The 18,904-nt window shown below is 47.5% G+C and overlaps 1 protein-coding gene across 7 annotated transcripts in view; it reads left to right on the forward strand.

Annotated features, from left to right (window-relative positions):
• Nucleotides 1–17,103, forward strand: part of Igsf9b (immunoglobulin superfamily, member 9B) — a 55,612-nt gene extending 38,509 nt beyond the window's left edge. For 2 of the 7 annotated variants that reach the window (XR_005487809.2, XR_005487810.2), the window contains 2 exons: nucleotides 3,415–3,536; nucleotides 6,741–6,756. Coding sequence is in view for 3 of the 7 variants with exons in the window: in NM_001376950.1 (NP_001363879.1) it covers nucleotides 3,415–3,536; nucleotides 6,741–6,949 (331 nt within the window). In the remaining 4 variants the exon portion in view is untranslated. Of the gene's footprint in view, nucleotides 1–3,414; nucleotides 3,537–6,740 lie in introns of all 7 variants that reach the window. The other 5 variants (XM_017595988.3, XM_017595989.3, NM_001376950.1 and 2 more) reach the window with 4 other exon arrangements.
• Nucleotides 17,104–18,904: the final 1,801 nt, after the last annotated feature.

Raw genomic sequence — 18,904 nt, forward strand, 5'->3', positions numbered from 1 at the left:
CTAGTTGACTTTGCTGTTGCTATAATAAATGCTTTAACCACAAGCAACTTTGGGGAGGAAAGGGTTTATTTGTCATGCAGGTTATAGTACATCCTTCTGGGAAGTCAAGTCAAAAGCTCAAGGGAGGAACCTGGAGGCAGGAACAGGGTGATGTTCAATGACTTTTCTTATAAAGGCCAGGCCTACATGCATAGGGATGGTGCCACCCACAGTGGACTGTACCTACCTTAGTAATCAAGAAAATGCCCTACAGACAAGCCTACAGGCTAGTCTAATTGATGGAGTTCTTCAGTCCAGGTTCCTTCTTCCCAGATGTGTCAGGAGTTCCTGTCATATGTGTCTTTATGGATAGTTCTTAGGGCCCAAAACCAAAGAAATGGGCAGCTGGATTTTGACTTTCCTGGCCTAAGAAATTCCTGTGTTGTAAGTCTTCCACTTCTCTCCTCAGCTACGCTAGGGAGCAGGGTACCAGGCAGATAACACCTCTGGGGTTGAATGAGTGGGCTGGGAATTTTGTGTGGACTGGCATGAGAATTGATTTTAAAGTAAATGTTGGCAATTTTTGGTAATTCTGAGCTGCAAGGAACACCACTGGATCACAGAACTAGGATTTGCATGAAGTGAGAGACCAGAAAAGCTTGTAGGCTTGGAGGTCTCTGTCAGTAATATACTAGGGCCATCTAAGAGAAGGGAATTGAAGTTCGCAGCATTCCTGTATGTGGAGACAAGTTGAGACTGACCAGTAGGAGAACTGAGCCTTGCCTTTGGGACCAGGGTTGGAGTCTCTTGTGATCACCTCACCTCCAGATCAAGTTCAGGTTTACTGCTTCTTATGCCAAACACCAATACCAAAAGTTTCAAAGCTGGAACAGTGTCAGGTACACTTAGTATTGACATGGGACACCGTTATCCTCCCTAAAAATGGGAGGCGGGCTGATACCAGAGGGCTCTCGATGCTGTTCATAAAGAGCAGAGAGTGTTGTGGATCAGGAAAAGTCTGTTTTGTTTATAATAGCCTCTGTGTCCATTTTACTTAAAGAGCAGTTTAGCCTAATACTGAAGAGTCTGTCTGATTATACCTGGCTAAGTTGTTCCCCTCACAAAAGTTGAGTGTCTCCATCTGGAATATGGCTAGTACAGACTGTACCTCTTAGACTCATTACAGACGTGTGCCTGGCATGGGAAGTGATGAGCATGTGTTACATACGTGATAGTAGTAATAATATGTTAATTGTGTTGTTGGTATCTCACCCCCTGAAGATTCCATCTGCCTTGAAGAATCCTTAGGAATTCTCAGGGGTGCTCTGTACCAGCTTCTATAGCCTGTGCCCTGTCACCAACGGCAGAGGAATCCCTTTGTGGTTGGCTAGATTGGCACTGGCTTTTGAACTCACAGCTATTCTATAGGGCATATAGAATATATAGAAAGTGGTTTCACCTTTCCGCCGGCTGTAGCGTTAGTGAATTGTTTTTCCCATCCTACCCTTAACAGTGAAGGAGAGACAGCCCCCACGCTGCGTCTACTTCTGCCCGTTGGCTAGGGAATAAGGAAGAACGGTGCTGTAACTGTGGGTGTCAAGGGTTGTGTTGGCTGTTGGATGTCTCCTCTAACTACATAACTCACCTCACATGGCCTTGCTGAATGCTGGCCAGGATCTGGAGTAGAGGTGGCAAATGGTGGTGAATTCATGTCCTTGGCTTTCTTTTCAGGCAACACAGAGAACATTGTCCAAGTTAAGAAGGGGTGATGAGGGCTCCCTCTAGCTGCTGCTTTTGGGGAAGACCTCTGGGTAGAGCTGGGTTAGGGGAAGAGAAGGGGATTGGACACTGGCGTATTGGGTTGTTGGGGGGACTTGTTTACACTGTGAACTAGACTGCTCTTCCACGGGACATGGGTACTCGTTGTGAAATGTTAAGGAGTTGCCTCTGACTTGAATTTGAGAGGGTTTCTTGATATTCAATGCACTGAAAGACTTTTGGGGCAAATGTCATCCATCAAGGAGGATGGAGGTTCCTTCACTGACATTTACCTCCAGAGACCAGAGGCTTACTAACTACGAGTCTGCAAGTGCCTTCCTCCCAGTGCTTGCACAGGCCTTCCATGTTGGAGAAATGCTGTCTTTTTATTCCTTTCTCTTTGCTCCCCACTTACTCCCACACCCCCACCCCAGATAGCTTGTGGACCTCTGGGGACTTCTCGCAGGACTATCAGAGTGTCTTTTTTTTAAAACTAGGATCTGCTAAAACCTCACGTGGGGACTCGGGGAAGGGAGATGAGCAGCTGAGCAGCTTGGGGACAGAAGAGACTCACCTTTGTCTACCATGGCCCTAGAATGTCCTACCTTACCTGGTCTCATCCCAATACCGGTGTTTGTGGGAAGAAAGCATTGCCCCTCCTGTCTTTTGCCCTCTTTGGTCCTCAGGCTCCATGTTGTCTTAGTTTGAGAAAAACTAAGAGGGATAACATGTCTTCTCCGTTTTCTTCTTTTGTGACTCTTGAATGCCCTCTCTGTAGGCACCGTGTCACACACTGCGTGCGCTCTTCTCAGTTCATTTTGATTCCCATTGTGACCTATGCTACACAGGCTCTGGTTAAATGGTGGACTTTATCCGTCCCATAACAGGGACGGAGAAAGAAGGATCAGCATATAGGAGTCTCCTCTCCCAACCGTCTCAACATTGAGGTTGATACAGAACTTGCTGGAGACCACTGACCCCACACAGCAAGGACTTTGTGGGGCCGTAAGATTTGAACACTCAATCCTGTCATAATCCACCTCTACTCTCTTCCGTTTTCCTATGAGACTGAGGAAATCCAAGCATTGTCTGCAGAGTGTTGGGCAGACATTGCCTGCTGGTGCTGATGTGTGACAACAGCTAGCTGTGAGGTTCTAGATGAATCTTGTAGCTGGAAGGAGTGGCCCTGTAAAGTTGGGTTCCACAGAGTCCACACCTTACTGGGGCATTGGCTACTTACTCGCCCCTTCCTGTCTTTGGACGTGGGAGGCAGGGACTGGAATTGCTCGCCTCCTGCTGTAATCTGCTCTTCCATTTTTACTTTAAGGTCTTGATGATGGTGAGTTCTAGGAACTGACTCTTCTTTGGCACTTGCTTGACCCAGCCTAAGTGATGTGTGGTTGGCTTACATTAAAGTCTCTCTCTCCTTTCCTAGGGTCTTCTGATTGCTCCCCAGGTTGGTTCCCACCTGAGATAGGCCTCCCGCTGCTGGAGCTTTCTATTGGGTTTCTCCTTTTAGAAGCAGTAGGAGAGCAAGTGTCCAGGAATGATCGTGGACACCCCGGACTCCATCCCTGGCCTCCATCCTTCTATGGGCAGTCCTTTGGCTTTCTTCCAGCCCTCTTCAAAGGCTCCTTTCTGGGAGCTGACCTGTGCCTCTCTAATTGTTCCTTGCAGAATACTTCCACCTGCACCCGGGAACGCTGCTGTGCCTGAGAGGCTGGAGGCTCTGAGATACCAACGGATAAAGAAGCCCAAAAAGTCATCCAAGGGCTCTTCGAAGTCAAAGAAACGATCCGGTAAATGGTGGGAAGTACTACTTGTCTTTCCACCGTGCTTTCCCCATTTGACGAGGACTGTGGGCCCAGGATCCCAACCTTGGGTGTTCTCTAGAAGCGCTACCAGCTTCTCTTGTTCTTGATTCCCCTTTAAACATTCATTTTCAATAGCACACAGATGATTTTCATGGGAAAACACAAGAAAGAGATCTGATTGCTTTCCCTTCCCAGTTCATCTCCTCCCACCTGGGGAGCCATTGCTCTGAGGGTACGCGTGTGCCCGTAGAGCCTTTTCTGTTACTCGGAGCGTTAGAAAGTACACCGTAATGTTTCAGCATGCTTTTTGAGCAACTTAAGGAGTATCCTGTTCTTTCCTGCTCTGCAGCACACCTTGCTGTTGTCCCTGTCCCCTTGTGTGATTCTCCTTCACCATTTCAAGCTCTTTAGTTGATCACAGGGCAGGCATGGGCTCATGTGGCATGGGCCAGGCCAGCCTCTGCAGTGACTAACCTTTTCTAAGGAGAGAGACTGAAATCTCCTTGTCTCTTAAAGGGTACTTCCAACGCACCATATCTGATGCAATGAGTGATGAGTAGCTTAGGAGATAGTGCAAGAAGAATTGAGCATTTCTTTTAGAAGAGCAGTTGACATTTATCAGACATTCTTTTTCTACCGGTGTTTGTAGGAAGGTTACAAGCCGGTCCAGGAAGAGTGTCTAGCAATTTCTTTGCAGATCTTTGGTGACCACTGCCGATCAATTGTCTTAACAAGTCAGGTGGTGGAAAAGTCTTCACAGAGGCTAAGCCCATGAACTCATTGATGACTTAGCCGTTGGCTGTAGCTGGTTTCCTGTCAGTTTGTGAATGGCAATACAAAGGCAGAGAAAAAGAAAATCATGTTGTTGTTTTGAGACAGGTCCTGTCTAGATAGTTTAGGCTGGCTCTGACCTTTTGGTCCTCTTCTGCTTTTGGATGGCTAGGATTACAGGTGGATGCTGCCATGTTTAGCAAAAATTAATTTTCTGAGACTTGGGATTTAAACTCATTCAATTTAATCACGTACATAATACGTTATATATGCTACAGACCTATTTCTTTTGTGTACGCATTTAAGGATAGGAACACACTCTGAGAATTGCACCGTTACATGATTTGGGTACTGTGTGAACATTGCAGACAAGGCTTGTATTAGCCTGGACACTCACTATGGGACTGCCATTGAATAGATGACCCTTCCTTGGTTAAAATACTGTTAGGAAGTGCATAACTGTAAATTTAAATGAATAAATTTCATCTAATTATTGTAGAATAGGCCTCATCAGCTTCGGTGCCCATTCTCAGGTGTCTGCCTTTAGCCTATGTGTTGTCCTGGAGTTAGCATCTTGTATTTCTAGTTGACTCCTGGACTCAGACTTGCATGCTTTATAACTCTTAAACTGATTTTTTTTTTATCATCCTCTTCAAACCTACTCCTCCCTCCCTGTCTCCCACTCTGTAAATGGTGCTGTTTCCTTCATGCTCGGCTTCTGCCCAGACTCTTTCACTCTGTGACTCACACATGATCCTCGTGGGGAGGTACGTCGGCTCAACCTTTGCAATATACCTGGCCGTCTCCGTCTTTGGTTGCTCTTACTGAAAAGTTGAAGCGCTGGTCCCTTTCTCTCCTTTTGGATTGTTGCAGTGCCATGCAGCTGCCCTCCTGCCCCATCTGCAATCTTATAGTACCCCAAAGAGGTGACAGCCTGGCCCTTACCTAGAGAGGCAGCAATCACTCATTGATCCCTTAGCCTTCGTGGGTAACTGGTTTCCTATGAGTCCGCCAGTGGGAATACTGAGGCAGGAAAGCAGAATGTTATTTTGTTATTGTTTTGAGACAAGGTCATGCGGTGTAGCTCAGTGTGACCTGAAAGTACCCATGTCTGGGCTTAAATACTCCTTCTTCTTGCCCCCCTCTCTCTCGGCTGCCAGGAGAGCAGCCAGAGTGAGCTGTAAAGATTTTACAGTTCTTATCCCCCATACGTGTTTATATACACATATGCACAAACACACACATACATTCTCACACAAAAATCTTGTAGAAGTTTTCTTTTCCTTGCAACAAGAAGTTTTAGATTCTGTTGACTTAACTGCCCCGTCTCTCTAGGACTCACTGTGTTTGCTCTTCTGTTCTGTTCTGTTCTGTTCTGTTCTGTTCTGTTCTGTTTTCTGTTCTGTTTTCTGTTCTGTTCTGTTCTGTTCTGTTCTGTTTTCTGTTCTGTTCTGTTTTCTGTTCTGTTCTGTTCTGTTCTATTCTGTTCTGTTCTGTTCTGTTCTCGTCTCTTCTCTTCTCTTCTCTTCTCTTCTCTTACCTTATCTTCTCTTCTTTCTTTTTTTAAAAGGCAGGGTCAGTGTGTACACCCCAGGCTATCCTCAAACTCATAATCCTATTGCCTCAATCTTCCAAGTATGGGGATTAGGGGGTGCCCCACCATAGTGGCTTACACCTGCTTTTAACTCGAGGTTTCTACACTGGCTGTTCTTGTTGATGGTAGTCATTCTCATTCAGCTCTGGGGAATAATCCTGGTTCAAGTCTCCAGCCAGATATTACCTCTTGGGGAGGCAGAAGCAGGGCCCTGGCCATTGGTGCATTCGTATCTCGTCTTTCTTTGTTATTGCACTTGCAACGCCTGAGAATCCAGTTTCTGTATCTTTCAAACCTTGACAGTTTGTCTCTTCCCGACTTCCCCCATGTGAAGTATTAATCTAGAAAACAAAACCCTCCCACTGTATCCCTCAAAGGGCCATGAGGCAGAGGACTGGCCCTGGCAGCGGAAGAGGCGCGCAGACCTGAGTGTCGCTCATGATTGAAGTCTCCTGTAATGTCTGTCATTGGTTGGAGTAGATGAGAGAGATATAGTGAAGCTCTGCTTCCTGCCACCTAGAGTGCCACCTGGTATCCAAGAGGCACAGCACAGCAAGTATTTGTAGACTGGTTGCTAAGACAGCTTGCATATTGAGGTCCATGAATTCATAGACCTTACTCTGTTGACTCCAGGCTGGGTTTTGGTTGTTCCAGTGGGGAGAGAGCAGGTTCTCTGCAGATGTTTGGCCTTGGAGCCCATACGTACAGATGCTCCCTTGGTTTCAGTGGCAACTTGGACTTCAGCCCTGGGAGATGCATGGAGCGTGAGAGACTCTGGTCCACCATTTCACTCCGTTTCTTCTGTGTGTCTGTCTCCTCTGTAGACGGTTCTGCCTCCCAGGATCAGCAGCTTCCCAACTCTCAGGTTCTGTGGCCCGACGAAGCTGTCTGCCTCAGAAAGAAGAAGAGACACTCTCGTCCTGATCCCTTTGCCCGGCTTTCAGACTTGTGCCACCGTCAGCTTCCAGAAGACCAGACGGCCATCCTCAACAGTGTGGATCATGATGACCCAGGCCACGCTACTCTGCTATGACTTGACACCATTCTAAATGTCCCCAGGGTGGGGTGCTAGGCTAAAGGGGGCAGAGAGGGACCATTGTACAGGGCCTTGTCCTCCTCTGCCCATCATGGGATGGCTCAGGCCCCTGACCTGTGTGTATTCCCTCATGCCAGTGGGGAATACACCCACTATCTAGCCAGCTAGCCTTGCCCATGGGACAGAGGACTAGGGGAAGAGCTTTTAACTGTGGGTCAGAGTTGGGAGTATGTGGGGATAGAAGACATCTGTCTCTATGCCACCTCTCCCACTTTACTAGATTGGTTCTTCTCACCTCTTCCAACGTCTTAGGAAGTGAGGAAACGGAAAGCAATGGCTTTTAGTAATGCATTTGTTTCACTTTTCCAAGTCCTGGGAGGGGGTTAGAGTTATATCCGACCCTCCTAACTCCACATATATATAGATATAGATACAAATGCACTTGTGTGTCGTTGGTGGGTTTCTCTATGTGTATATATATGTACATTGAAGCAAAGTGCTTTTTCTCCCTGTGGTCAGTGAGGGACTGAGGAAGATGCTGAACAGCGGGGCTTGGTGAGCAGGGCCTGCTATGAACTGGTGGGTGTCCTCATGTCTGTGTTGGGAGATCATTCCAGTTGAAATAGGATTCATGCTTCCCAGCTGAGTTCACCATTGTTCTATCTAGCCTCTCCCATCTGGAGCAGAAATGGGGTCCTACCACGATTCCTAGCTCCGTGCTTGGCAGGTTAGCAACAAGTTAACACCTGAACTAAACCCGGGCCTTTGTTGCCTGCTTGTTAGGTGAAGAAAGCATGGCCAGGCTTAAAGCCCGACTGGTGTCTTTCTCACGCAGTTTGGCACTCACCACAGATGTAGTGCTTGTTTAACAGTGGGGCTGACCGGCAGGCCTGGTGTACAACCCCCTGCTCATGGGGTCATGCCTCAGTCTCTTCTGGTCCAGCTAGGGCTAGGAGCCCTGCAGCCAAAGGCCCTCCTGTTCTGTAGCCACCTGTGCTCAGCACTAAGCTGCCACAAGCTCTGTTTATACCCATCTCTGCTCGGCACTCTGAGCTCCGCTCCCCTGCTGCCGATTGGCTCCTCCTTTCCTTTTGTGTCTGCTAATTCTCCAGATTGATTAATTGCCATTTGTGGGAGCTGCCTGTGGCTCCTTGGCATACTCTCTATGTGCTGCCTGCCAACTCTGCTCTGCCCTGGGGGTCCTTCTCCACCCCCTGGACCCAATCTCTAGTGCATGAGATGAAGAGATGGGGGTGCCTCGTAGTGTTGAGTTCTGGGGTGCTCTTTCCTCACTGCTTCTATGTGGAAATGACTGAGGCATAGGAATGAAGGTAGAAGGGGTAGCGGGCAGGCGCCAGGGCCCTAATCCTTTCTCTGTCCAAATCTTGTACTGGTTCAAACTGTTAGTGCTCAGCAGTTTTCCTGATGACATTTGTAAATTCCGATGCTTGTCTCTGGTGGGTTATGGCGTTACTCAAGAGTAGAAAAGGGGGAGGGTGGGGACCACCCTCCCCTCCCCTCTCCTCCCCTCTGGCTTAGCCTAAAGTAGTGGGAACTGCCAGCTTCCTGGAAGTATTCCTTCTTGGTGCTGCTGTATCCGTCCCTCTCCAGTGATTGCCTTGGGCATTAGCCATGCCTACCGGAAGGTTTCTGCTAGTCCCACAGAAGCTGCTGGTCACTTGGCCTAGTGACTTTGATGATGTCCCAGGGGCTGGGACACCTCCTTTCCAGAGCTTCCATCTTCGGGGATTGACTGCATCTCTGCAGCCAGGCCTCGGTGCTCCCTTCTCTCTCCCAGCGATGGACTCCACACTTGAGGCTTCACCATGCAAGCCACACCAACCGCAGCTTTCTTCCGGACGTGGGAAAAAGAGGTGCTGAGGGCAGAGTTTCTTCTGCTCTGAGATTAGGGCCACATACCTTAGACTCCTCCAACTGATGTGGTTGTCAGAGATGTTGGAGACCACTGGCCCCTTGGACCTTAGCTCTGATGAAGTAGAAGGGTTGACTTGCAAGATTCCCGTTCTTTTGCAGAAGTGGCACACTGCTTCTTCCACTGTGACACCTTGGGCTGCTAATTCATCATCTCGGGGGCTACTGGGAACAAGGCTACCTGAAATAGCTGGGGTAGCATTTGGAGACTCCTACGGGCCTAGCCTGTATAGTGTTTGCTTGCTCTCACATTACGTGATTTCTGAACCACGGAATGCAAAAGTAGGGTGTCGGGGCAGTAGCTTTGTATTGAACTTGGACAACTATTCTGAGGACCCTCCTGGGAATTTTGGTCACTCTCTGGACCTTGAGGTTACAACCGAGAAGTTGTGGTCAAAGACTTTGTTTCTTTGGGGTGTTGTAGGGCCAAGAGCCAAACCTTGTGAGCTCAGATGCCTCAGCCCATGGCTAGGCTTGCAGGCCTGGCTTGCAGGCTGTGCTAACAAAGGTGCTGACTCCTTCCTCTTCTTGCCTCTGGCAGGGCCCCTTACCTCTGCCTTGCTGACCAAATGGTGGAAACTGCTTTTGATTGGCCACTGGGTGTGTGACAGCTGTGCTATTGTGTCCCCTGGGCTCAGAAGGGACACAAGGTCCTACCCATCCCAAAGTGGCCTCTCAGACAGTCTTCTCCTAAGAGGTCTTTCTTCTTATGACTTTTCTTGGAGGCCAGCAGCATTCCTGAAGTTCAGGAAACTGTTTCAGCCCCTCCTTTGATTACTGCAAAGCCAACTGTTGGATACAATCCCCATGGTCAGTGCCTGACCAGGGTGTCATAGGCGTGGTCTCAATTGCTAGATTGGAGCACGTGTTTGACAATATGTTTAGAAATGTGTGATGTTGGGGTGTATCCACTTCTAGGGACCAATTACCTTTACACTCTTCCTCTGAACTTAGCAGTGACCACTATTGAGCTTCCTAGGGCTTTCACCTTTCTTGCTGTGGGGGATCATGTCTTCCAAATCCTCCCCTTTGGGTCTGGTAGCCTTGCAGAAGTAACTCAGTTCAAAACCTATTCCTATACTTGGTATTTTTTGTGTGTGTCCTTCCTTCTGCACTGTCCCTGGAAGTGCTATCGCAGTGTTTAAGCCACCAGCCAGGAAGATCGTAAACTGGTTCTCTGAAGGCCCAGAAAGACTGCAATTATTTGACGGGAAGAAGATGAAAAATAAGAAGTGAATCTTGTTTTTTCGACTTGATGGCTGACTTACACAGTTTTGCTTTCCAGTCTCTGAGTGGAGATCTATGCAACCATGGTTATTGGTGGCTGTTGGTCTAATGTCTAGTGCTGGCTTCTGCCTAATGGCCAGCCCATCTCCTTCCCAGTTTTCTTAGAGGGACTAGGGCAGGAGAGAGATTACATCACACACTGTGAGCAAGATCTGTACTCTGTCTCCAGGGGCCTGGGTTATGTATTTGGGGGAGATTTCAGCAGGGTGTGTTAGAACAATTACTTATTGGTGTTTTTTTTTTCACAGTGATCTTACCTATTTGAGGGTGAGCAGATTTTATTTTCTCATTCTTCTGCTCTTTTTATGCAGAGGAAGCTGCGTAAGGTTGAGATGTGGTATTCCTTTGTTTCCTCCTCCTGATGAGATTGGCACACTGTAGCTTCAGGGGAGGTATCCCAGAACATTAGGGCACTGTAGTTGCTTCCTAGGACCTGAGTCTGAGACTGAGGCCATTTCTTCTAATTTTGGTAGAAAAACCCTTTAAGAAGGCGTGGGGTGGACTGGGGAAATTATATAGATAAGTACGGTTTGTTAGTATATAGAGAACTCTAGGAAGTGAACAGCTAATGGTTAGGCTTTGCTTTGCATGTAAAAGTGCTTTGGGGGGCACTGCAGCGACTTGGGGGTGGGAGGATAGAGTCAAGAGCAGAGATACAGAGCATGGAGGTACTACTAATGCTTTCTCTGGGATCCTGTGCATTTTCACTAGTGTTCCTTGGCTGGGCCCTACCCTTTGTGCAAGCTCCAATACAACAGAGGCTCAGAGCCGTGCTGATTATCTTTGTCTCTTTGGGAACAGGCTCTGGATGTGTGTGGCAGCTCTTCTTCATTGACTACAGTAGGGCAAGGGATGATTGCGGAAAGGAAGTTAGACTGTTAGAGAGTGGAGGGAAGGCACGATGTGACACTTAGAGGGTTGGAGTCGTGAATCAGTTGTCTGTAAAGCAAGGAATCCTGGGATGACAAGGTTAAGACTTACACAGGGTACCAAGCTTCTGGTTCTCTTTGGAGACTCTACCAGCCCAGACAGTACAGATGTCGGAGGCTCATCACAAGGAAATGAACGACTGGCAGGGAAGGCAGTGAGGGGCAGGCACCCCTGGTGTGGGAGGGATGTGGCCACCAAGAACAGGTTGTGAGCAGACTGGATCTTGGGAGAAAGTTTGCTTAAGACAGGACTTTTCTGGTTATAGAATGCGTCTCTAACTGACAACGCAGACTTCTTCAGTTTTTTTCTGTTTCTGGAGCTTCTTGCTGAAAAGTGGGAGACTGGTCTTCAAATGCCCACAGCTCCTTGTCGGTGGAGAGGGAACAGTTGTTCTCGGGAACTTGGTCCTCATTCTCATGGCTGCTGTGGCAGACTGTGTCTGAAAGTGCTCAGTGGACCTTTGTGCTGATGGTGGAGGGGAGGGGCTTCCGATCTTGTCAGTTTTCTTCTTGAGCTATAGAGAATGCCTTCAACTTGGAGGCTTCATAGTGGCCTTGTGACTAGAGGCTTTGTTTTTAATTTCTCTTCCTTTGATAGGTTAAAGATACCATACTATAGCTATCAGAGTAAAATAATTTCATCTGAAACCAGAGGTCATCTGTTGTGTACTCCTTACTCTATGGAACTTCCTCTTGGATTAAGAGGAAGAACTGAAGATCTCTTTAAGAGAAGTCACTAATCTGAGAATCAAAGCTCCAGTTGGATTCTAAGAGCTCTTCCCAACTCCTGCAACTTGGTGCAGTTATGGGTCTGGCTTATAACGGCTTCACCTCTAATGTTGAACGAGCGTGGGTCCAGAGCCATATGTCTGGGCTCCTGTCTATACTTCCAAATAAGCTTTCAGGAACAAATATGCTGTCTGCACCAGATGTTTGGTGTCTTGGATTGCCAAGAGGGTAAACGTTTTTTCATGACCTCATTTAAAATAATAATAATCCCTAATCAATTGAATCTGGTTTAAAGACACTCCTAGATCATTCTGAATTCTGTGTAGATTAAAAAAAAATGCATTAGTGCAAATCTTTTTCGTGACTGGCCATGTCTTAGGAGGGGGAAGAGTTGGGGTATCCTAACTGCTAAATAGATGGGTAGATCAGCAGCGGGCCATTGAACCACTCAGACTTTCTCTTCTGTAGTGGGTCAACTACAGCAGTTAGGGATTCTTAGGAGCTCTGGTGAAGAGCGATCGGCTGTGCACCGCTGGCATTGGAATTCAACCAAAGCAGCACAAGAGACTCAGCTTGCAGCCGGGGCCTCCACTGTCTACCTTTCCTTCCCAGCTTATCTACATGGTAACATGAATGAGTGGGCTTGCTGTTCTTTTGGGTCTTGAAGAAATGTGTCCCACCAATCCCATCTCCCACCGGCATTGACTTCCTGGATCTGTTTTAAGGAAGTGCAGAGCAAGCTCTCCCTCCACCCACATTCATACCATCCAGACTCTCTTTCCTTCTTGCCTCCACTTGGGTGTAGCTCCAGGATCTCTGGCTTGTGCATGGTTTACACTAGGGAGGTGGTTGGGTTAGGGAGAGAATTGGGGAGGGTCTAGGGGTTGGACTGGGGAAGGGGATTTGCATTTTCAACCTTAAAATACTGAAAGCATGCTTTGGGGTGACCTCTGGGATTTTCACATAAACTATGGTTAGGGAAAATGCCTGTTGCTCCTCATATGGGAGGTGGGGACTTGGGAGACATTTGCCTTCCTTTTGGCTTAGGAACCTATTCTATTTGGTAGAGGACGATAAGCCTCCTTATAGTTACCTTTGCAAACCCTGGAAGGGAAACTTACTTATTCTATCACCGAGTATTTATATTGCCTACTGAGAACAACTGAGCAGTCTGTTGTGGGTTGACATTGCCCTGGCTGGGTCAGAGAAATGGAGTAATCTCACCTGTTTCTCTGCGGGTGTCAGGTTATCTGCCTGGTCATGAACCCCTAGCCAACTGATTAGTCCAGTGTTCAGAATTAAGTGTATTAGATGGGTCTGAGTATCCGTGAGGTGTGTGATGTGTATGTGTGGGCGGCGTGTGCAGTGTGTGTGTGTGTTGTATGGGTATGCTTTGGATGTGTGTTTGATGAGAGTATGGGTGTGAGGGAATTGTAGTAGAGACACCGCTTTGCCTGGGTAGCATCAGGCCTAGTTATGGCTGACTCTTTCTTTGCTAGACTAACTTCTGCTTTGGCAGGAGGGTCATAATATACCACCTTGAGTGTATTTTTTATGGAGATTGTACATAAAATTATATAAATATATATAACTTGTTCTATTTTAAGGCAAAAGGAGACTTACTGGGGAGGGGGGCAAGACTCAGATGCAATAGTGGTGGCTAACAGTGGGAGCTTCAGGTAAGTTGTCCACACGGGGAGTGGGGGGTGTGGGGGGGAAGCGATGTAAGCCGGGCAGGAGTGGGCCTCATGCCCTCTGCACATATATATAAATATAAAGAAAACTTATATAAAGCTATCTATCTAGCATATCTATATATCTATATGAAGTCATAGTTTGCTTTATTTTTGTACCTGTGCTTTAGAGACACTTTGAGCAGTATCGCCTCCCCCAGGTGGTCCGGGGTGTTCGCTCATGCCTTGATCCCACCTATTTCTCCATCCTCCTTGAGACAGACCGTGTTGGAAGCTGCTTGAGTCTTTCTGGTAGATAATGTGTATATATGAAAAGAGCTAAAGTCACTTGTAGAAAGGACAAGCGAGCTGAAGACGGAAAGCTACCGGATCTGTGTGTTTCCTGTCAGGAGGGTTCCCTAACTCATGCTGTTTGGTAGATGTGCTCAGTGTACAAAGGACGACGGAGAGCTTAGCATTAATCCATACCCCATGGCTAAAGTTGGTACTCAGTTGCTTGGAAACGATCTAGCTCAGCATCTTGGGCAGAGGGAGTAGTTCGGATTCTCTAGGTCTTCTGGTAACACCTCTCCTGCTTTGTAGCACCTAGGCTCAAGCAGCCCCCATGGAAGGTGGTAGTGAGGTTTTTGAAGCTGACTGCGTGGGCTCAGTCTTGGAGAAGATACACCCTGGTAATTACTGCTGTAGAGTCTTGGAACCAGCGTGAATGTGATATCTCGTATAAATATAGCATCTGTGCTTTTTCATTTATTTTTAATTGGAAAATAAACTGTTGTCAGAAATGGGGCAGTCTAGTCCCAGAACACTGAATGGAAGATCAGGCATGAGGGACTGACATTGGTCATGATGTAAGGAATGAGCCCCATTGCTATCTTCCTTGCCCGGGACTCGGACACTAAATAATGTATCGGAACAATGTGGTGTGGATGGGAGATTTGGGGAGGAGTTCACTTGCGTTTGGGAAGGAAAATGTGTGCTCTGAAGAATACCTCTTTGAGAATTCAAGACCTCACATATGCTGTTAGGGCCACATGCCCTGCAGCCTTAGCTGGCGTCCCCTGGTGCTAGCTCTTTCTTCTCATGTGCCAAGTGATCAGAGTGATGTGCTTGAAGCTGATACAGATGCCAGGGGAGACTCAAGACTGTAGTCTCTCCAGTCTTCCTGCTTCTCATTTAAGAAAAGGCAAAAGTGCCCCCCTCTGCCTCAACAAAACATAATGCTAGCCAAGAGCTCTTATTCCAGATGCCTCAACCGTGGGATAGGCAAAGTAGGGTGGAGAAGAGCTTAACTCTAACTCCTGACCCGTATGGAGACCTATGATTCCCTTAATGATCTGTTTAAAATATTCAAAAATGTCCAAGGATATTGTGAGAAAATGGACTCTTGTGGTTCAGGAAGTTCAGGATGGATGGCAGCACTGGGTCTAATTGGCAGTGTGTCCTGCCTTACTCCTCAGGAGGCCAAAGGAGGAGAGCCAGGTGTTTCTTGTAGATTTCCTGAGAGGCTGGGCAAGAGGAAGAACAGCACATTCTTAGTTCCTTTCTAGCTTGAGTCCTCTCCTCACTTACCAGAGAGGGGATTCCATTGCTGTTGTTTTGACTCTTAGAGCCCACCTCGTTTCTTTTGTCTCACTTCCTGTCCTGAGATCCGAGCAGAGCAGATCTTGTCAGCATCGCAGGGCTCATACTCCATGAAGCCCAGGTTTGCTCTGACGCTACTCTACTGAGAATCTACTCCACGTTGATTCTCAGAAACCCCAGCAGCACCAAGGTACCTGAGATTACCCGCCGATTTCATGACCTCCAGTTGGACCCCTCTCTGGAAATGGGAAGACGGATACGTCCTTCATCTTGAAGCTTTACGGCTTCGGGAATGTTACCGTTACCCTTTCTATGACCCAGACCTCATGAAGATGGTGCAAGGCGTGCACTGGAGGAGAAACGAGTGGAGGCCCAGAAGAGCCAGCTTTCCGTAAGAGAACACAGAGCTAAGAAGGCCAGGGTCTGATTATGTGTGGAAGGAGTAAAGCTGCCTTAACTCTGAATCTTTCAGTTAATGGGACTGGTGTTTGGGAAGGGAGCCCTGAGAAAGCCACTGCCAGGATTCTGAGCTGTTTCATATCCTTATGATTCACCTTGGTCCCTAGGTCATGGGAGGTTGAATTGTGATGCTTTTTCTTCTTAGTAGGAGATAGAGGAAATCTGTGGGGACTTAGTTTGGCTACCTCTGTCTGTTCTATGGAACGAATGTGGAAACAGATCTGGGAATTGCTCTCCCCAGGGTCGATGCAGCTCTGTCCTTTCCCCACTGTCCTTAACCAGGAGCCTCGGGGAAAGGGACACCTCCACCATGCGTCAGTTTTGCCTGGGCCTCACCTTGTGCTGTAGGTCTGTGTGGAAACATTTTGGGTAATACAAATGCGTGAGGTGAGGGACAGGACACGGGCCCGTCCTGTGGGTGAGGGCTAGATCATGATGCTGGCTTAGGGGGTATTTTGGGGGGGGTTGTTCTGTTGCTGAGGAAGTGACTGAAAGGAGGTGCTCTGTGGAATGAATGACCTTGATGCGGGAACTGGAAACTGAGATATCACTAAGGGAGCAGCTGATCAGTGTTCTCTTCACGGAGCCCTGTATGCACTGTCAGAAAGTCTTAAAGCTCCATTCAGATTTAGTTTCCTAACTGCCATTTGTGGGGCCAGAGACTGAGGGCAGGAGGGGGGCATGCTTCCCCAAGTTACCTGTCCTTATACAGCCCTTGACCGGGCAGAGGGTGTTCTGCTCTGGTCAGCAACTCTGGGGCCCCCATCATCTCTAACTTTTCTCTTTCATGAGGAAGAGCTGTATCATCTTGGACATAGTTTTTTGGTCTGAATTCCCTCCCTCCTGTTGTCCCATTAGTGTGTAGACACACAGCAGTGGGGAGGTGAAGGATCCTGGTGCTCCCTGCCAGGCTCCCTCACAGACGGCACACCTCTTGCACATGGCAACCTCCTGGCTGTTAGTCTTAACATACCTGGACATGACTATCAATATTGTCATGAGATTTCTTGCTCTCATTTCAAACCTTTATTCTTCCTTTGGCTTTCGTTGGGTCTCTTCACTCACGCCTAGTCTTCTCACGAAGATGGTTCAGACCTCATTTCTATTTCTTGAATGTTGAGTATTACATCACAGCGCTAGGGTGCTTCATGGTGCTGCTCCTGAAGAGGCCAGCTGGACGGGATCAGTACGCTTCGTCCCACTGGTTCCTTAGAGCTTGCTGTATTTTGTCTCTATTAGATGTTTTTCCTTAGTGGGTTGGGGTGGGAGATGTAGGGGTAGCTTTTGTGTTCTCTCTCTCTCTCTCTCTCTCTCTCTCTCTCTCTCTCTCTCTCTCTTCCTTTTTCTGTATGTATGTATGGATTGGTTAAAGTCAGTTATCATGGGCAGCTGACTTTGACTCCAAATTAAAGTTAAACAACACATTGTACAGCTGTGCACAGAACACCTTTGAGTGTCAATTTGGATGGCAACTAGAGGCATACTTTTTGAACTTCAGGTATGTAACCGAAAAGTAAATAAAACACTATTTTTTCAGTAACCTTTTTTTTTTCTTCTAAAAGATAACTTAAAAATCAAACTATACGAACATTAAATTGGTGCTGTACCAAAGCCTTATGACATATTCTCCACTCTGTATATTCTGTCTCCGGGGAGCTCCCTGCTTTATTCCTCTTCTCAAAAGCCTGGGAATGCCAGTGTGTGTCAAGCCTGGGGCTGGGTGCTTGGGACCTGTGGGCTGAAGGGACTCTTGGGAGCAGAAGATGATGGTGAAGGTGGGGTACCCATCTTCTGCCTGAGCAGATACCGAAGGGAAAGCGGGTGTTGGTGTATGTGGCATGCATGTGCGTGCATGTGTGTGTGCGTGCATGCACGTGTGCATGAGCTCATCAGTGCATAGTGCCGAAGTGCATGCACTACCTGGGGATTGAAAGGGAGACCCAGGTTGGCCTGGGTGTGGGGTGTCTGTGGGAGTGAGGGGCACGCCCCTTCCTTTTTCCCATTTCCCCTTTCTTGTAGGTTAGTAATGGAGGTGTATCAGAAACAGCTACACTCTCAAACAGGTGCTTTTCCCCCTCAAAAAAAAAAAAAAATCTCCAAACTACGTATCTATCTGTGAAGGGCCTGTCCCTGGGACAGGCACCTCAGCTACCAAATCCTAACCGCCTAAGGCTGAGAGGAACCCTTTTTCTCTCTAGCCCCTGCCTAGTTTCTTGGGGACAAAGTTTCCTCCAAGGATCTCTCCATCTCCTGTTCCTTGGCCTGGGTGGGCTTCTTAGCCCATTGAGAGGGCCTCACTGTGGCAGACCCATAGCTGTACCTGCTCCGTGGTCCTAATCAATAATGCCTGCCCTGCCTGCTGAGGACAGTGATTCCTTTGGCCTCAGACTTGTCAGTGTAAAGTTGAGCACCAGCCCCGGTTTATTTGGGAGGAAACCTGCAGTCGGCCTTGACCTAGACTGCGACTCTAGGCTCCACCTGCTGGTGCTTTCAGACTTGCCGAAGCTGACCAACTCATCACCAGTTAACACTGCATGTCCATATCCGCAAACAACAACAGTACATAAGCAAACACAGGGAAAGAGAGAGAAAGAAGACACATCCGGTAACTAGATGTGTGGTCAGCGAAGGTACCCCTGGGAACATTGCAAGCTAAGCTGATTACAAAACATTTAGTATTTAATTACTCCTCATGTACCATTACTCTGCTTCAGAAATGTTTTGTATTTTGATATAAATAAAAATTTGCTTAAAAAAGTTCGTTTCCTGTATATTGTTTTTTCACATCTAGAAGTAGCTGCTAGTGGTATCTAATTTCAATACTGGCCCTAGCTCTCCCTTACCAGCTCATTTTGACATCTCGACGTGATGTTGAGCTACCGGCTCCCCATTTCACCAGTCAGGTGTGTTCTGAGGAGATGTTCTGCAAGAGTCGCGCCTGCTTGAACCTGGGAACCACCAGGAGTAAAAGCCTGCCTGTCCTCTAGGTTGAGGAACTTAGCTTGTCGTGGTGTACAGGCAGCAATGATGGTGGTAAGAGCAGCATAGGCTGTCATAGAGTCGTTAGTGACTGGGAAAAGATGGGGTATACATGGGTGCAGAAAGTGGGGGTAAGGCACAACTCAAGTGTGGAAAGAAAGAGTCACTTGCAACTCAGAAAGGTGTTCGGAGGTTTCGTAAGAAAGATGACATTAGAACAAGGCCTAAAAGGGAGGCTTTATCTCTACCCAAGGCCCATAAACCTCTTTTACTTTTGTCTGAAGTCTCTTTTTATTTATTATATATAAGTACGCTGTTGCTGTCTTCAGACACACCAGAAGAGGGCATCACATCCCATTACA

This window comes from Rattus norvegicus, chromosome 8 (genome assembly GCF_036323735.1).
Source record: "Rattus norvegicus strain BN/NHsdMcwi chromosome 8, GRCr8, whole genome shotgun sequence".
Lineage (NCBI taxonomy): Eukaryota > Metazoa > Chordata > Mammalia > Rodentia > Muridae > Rattus > Rattus norvegicus.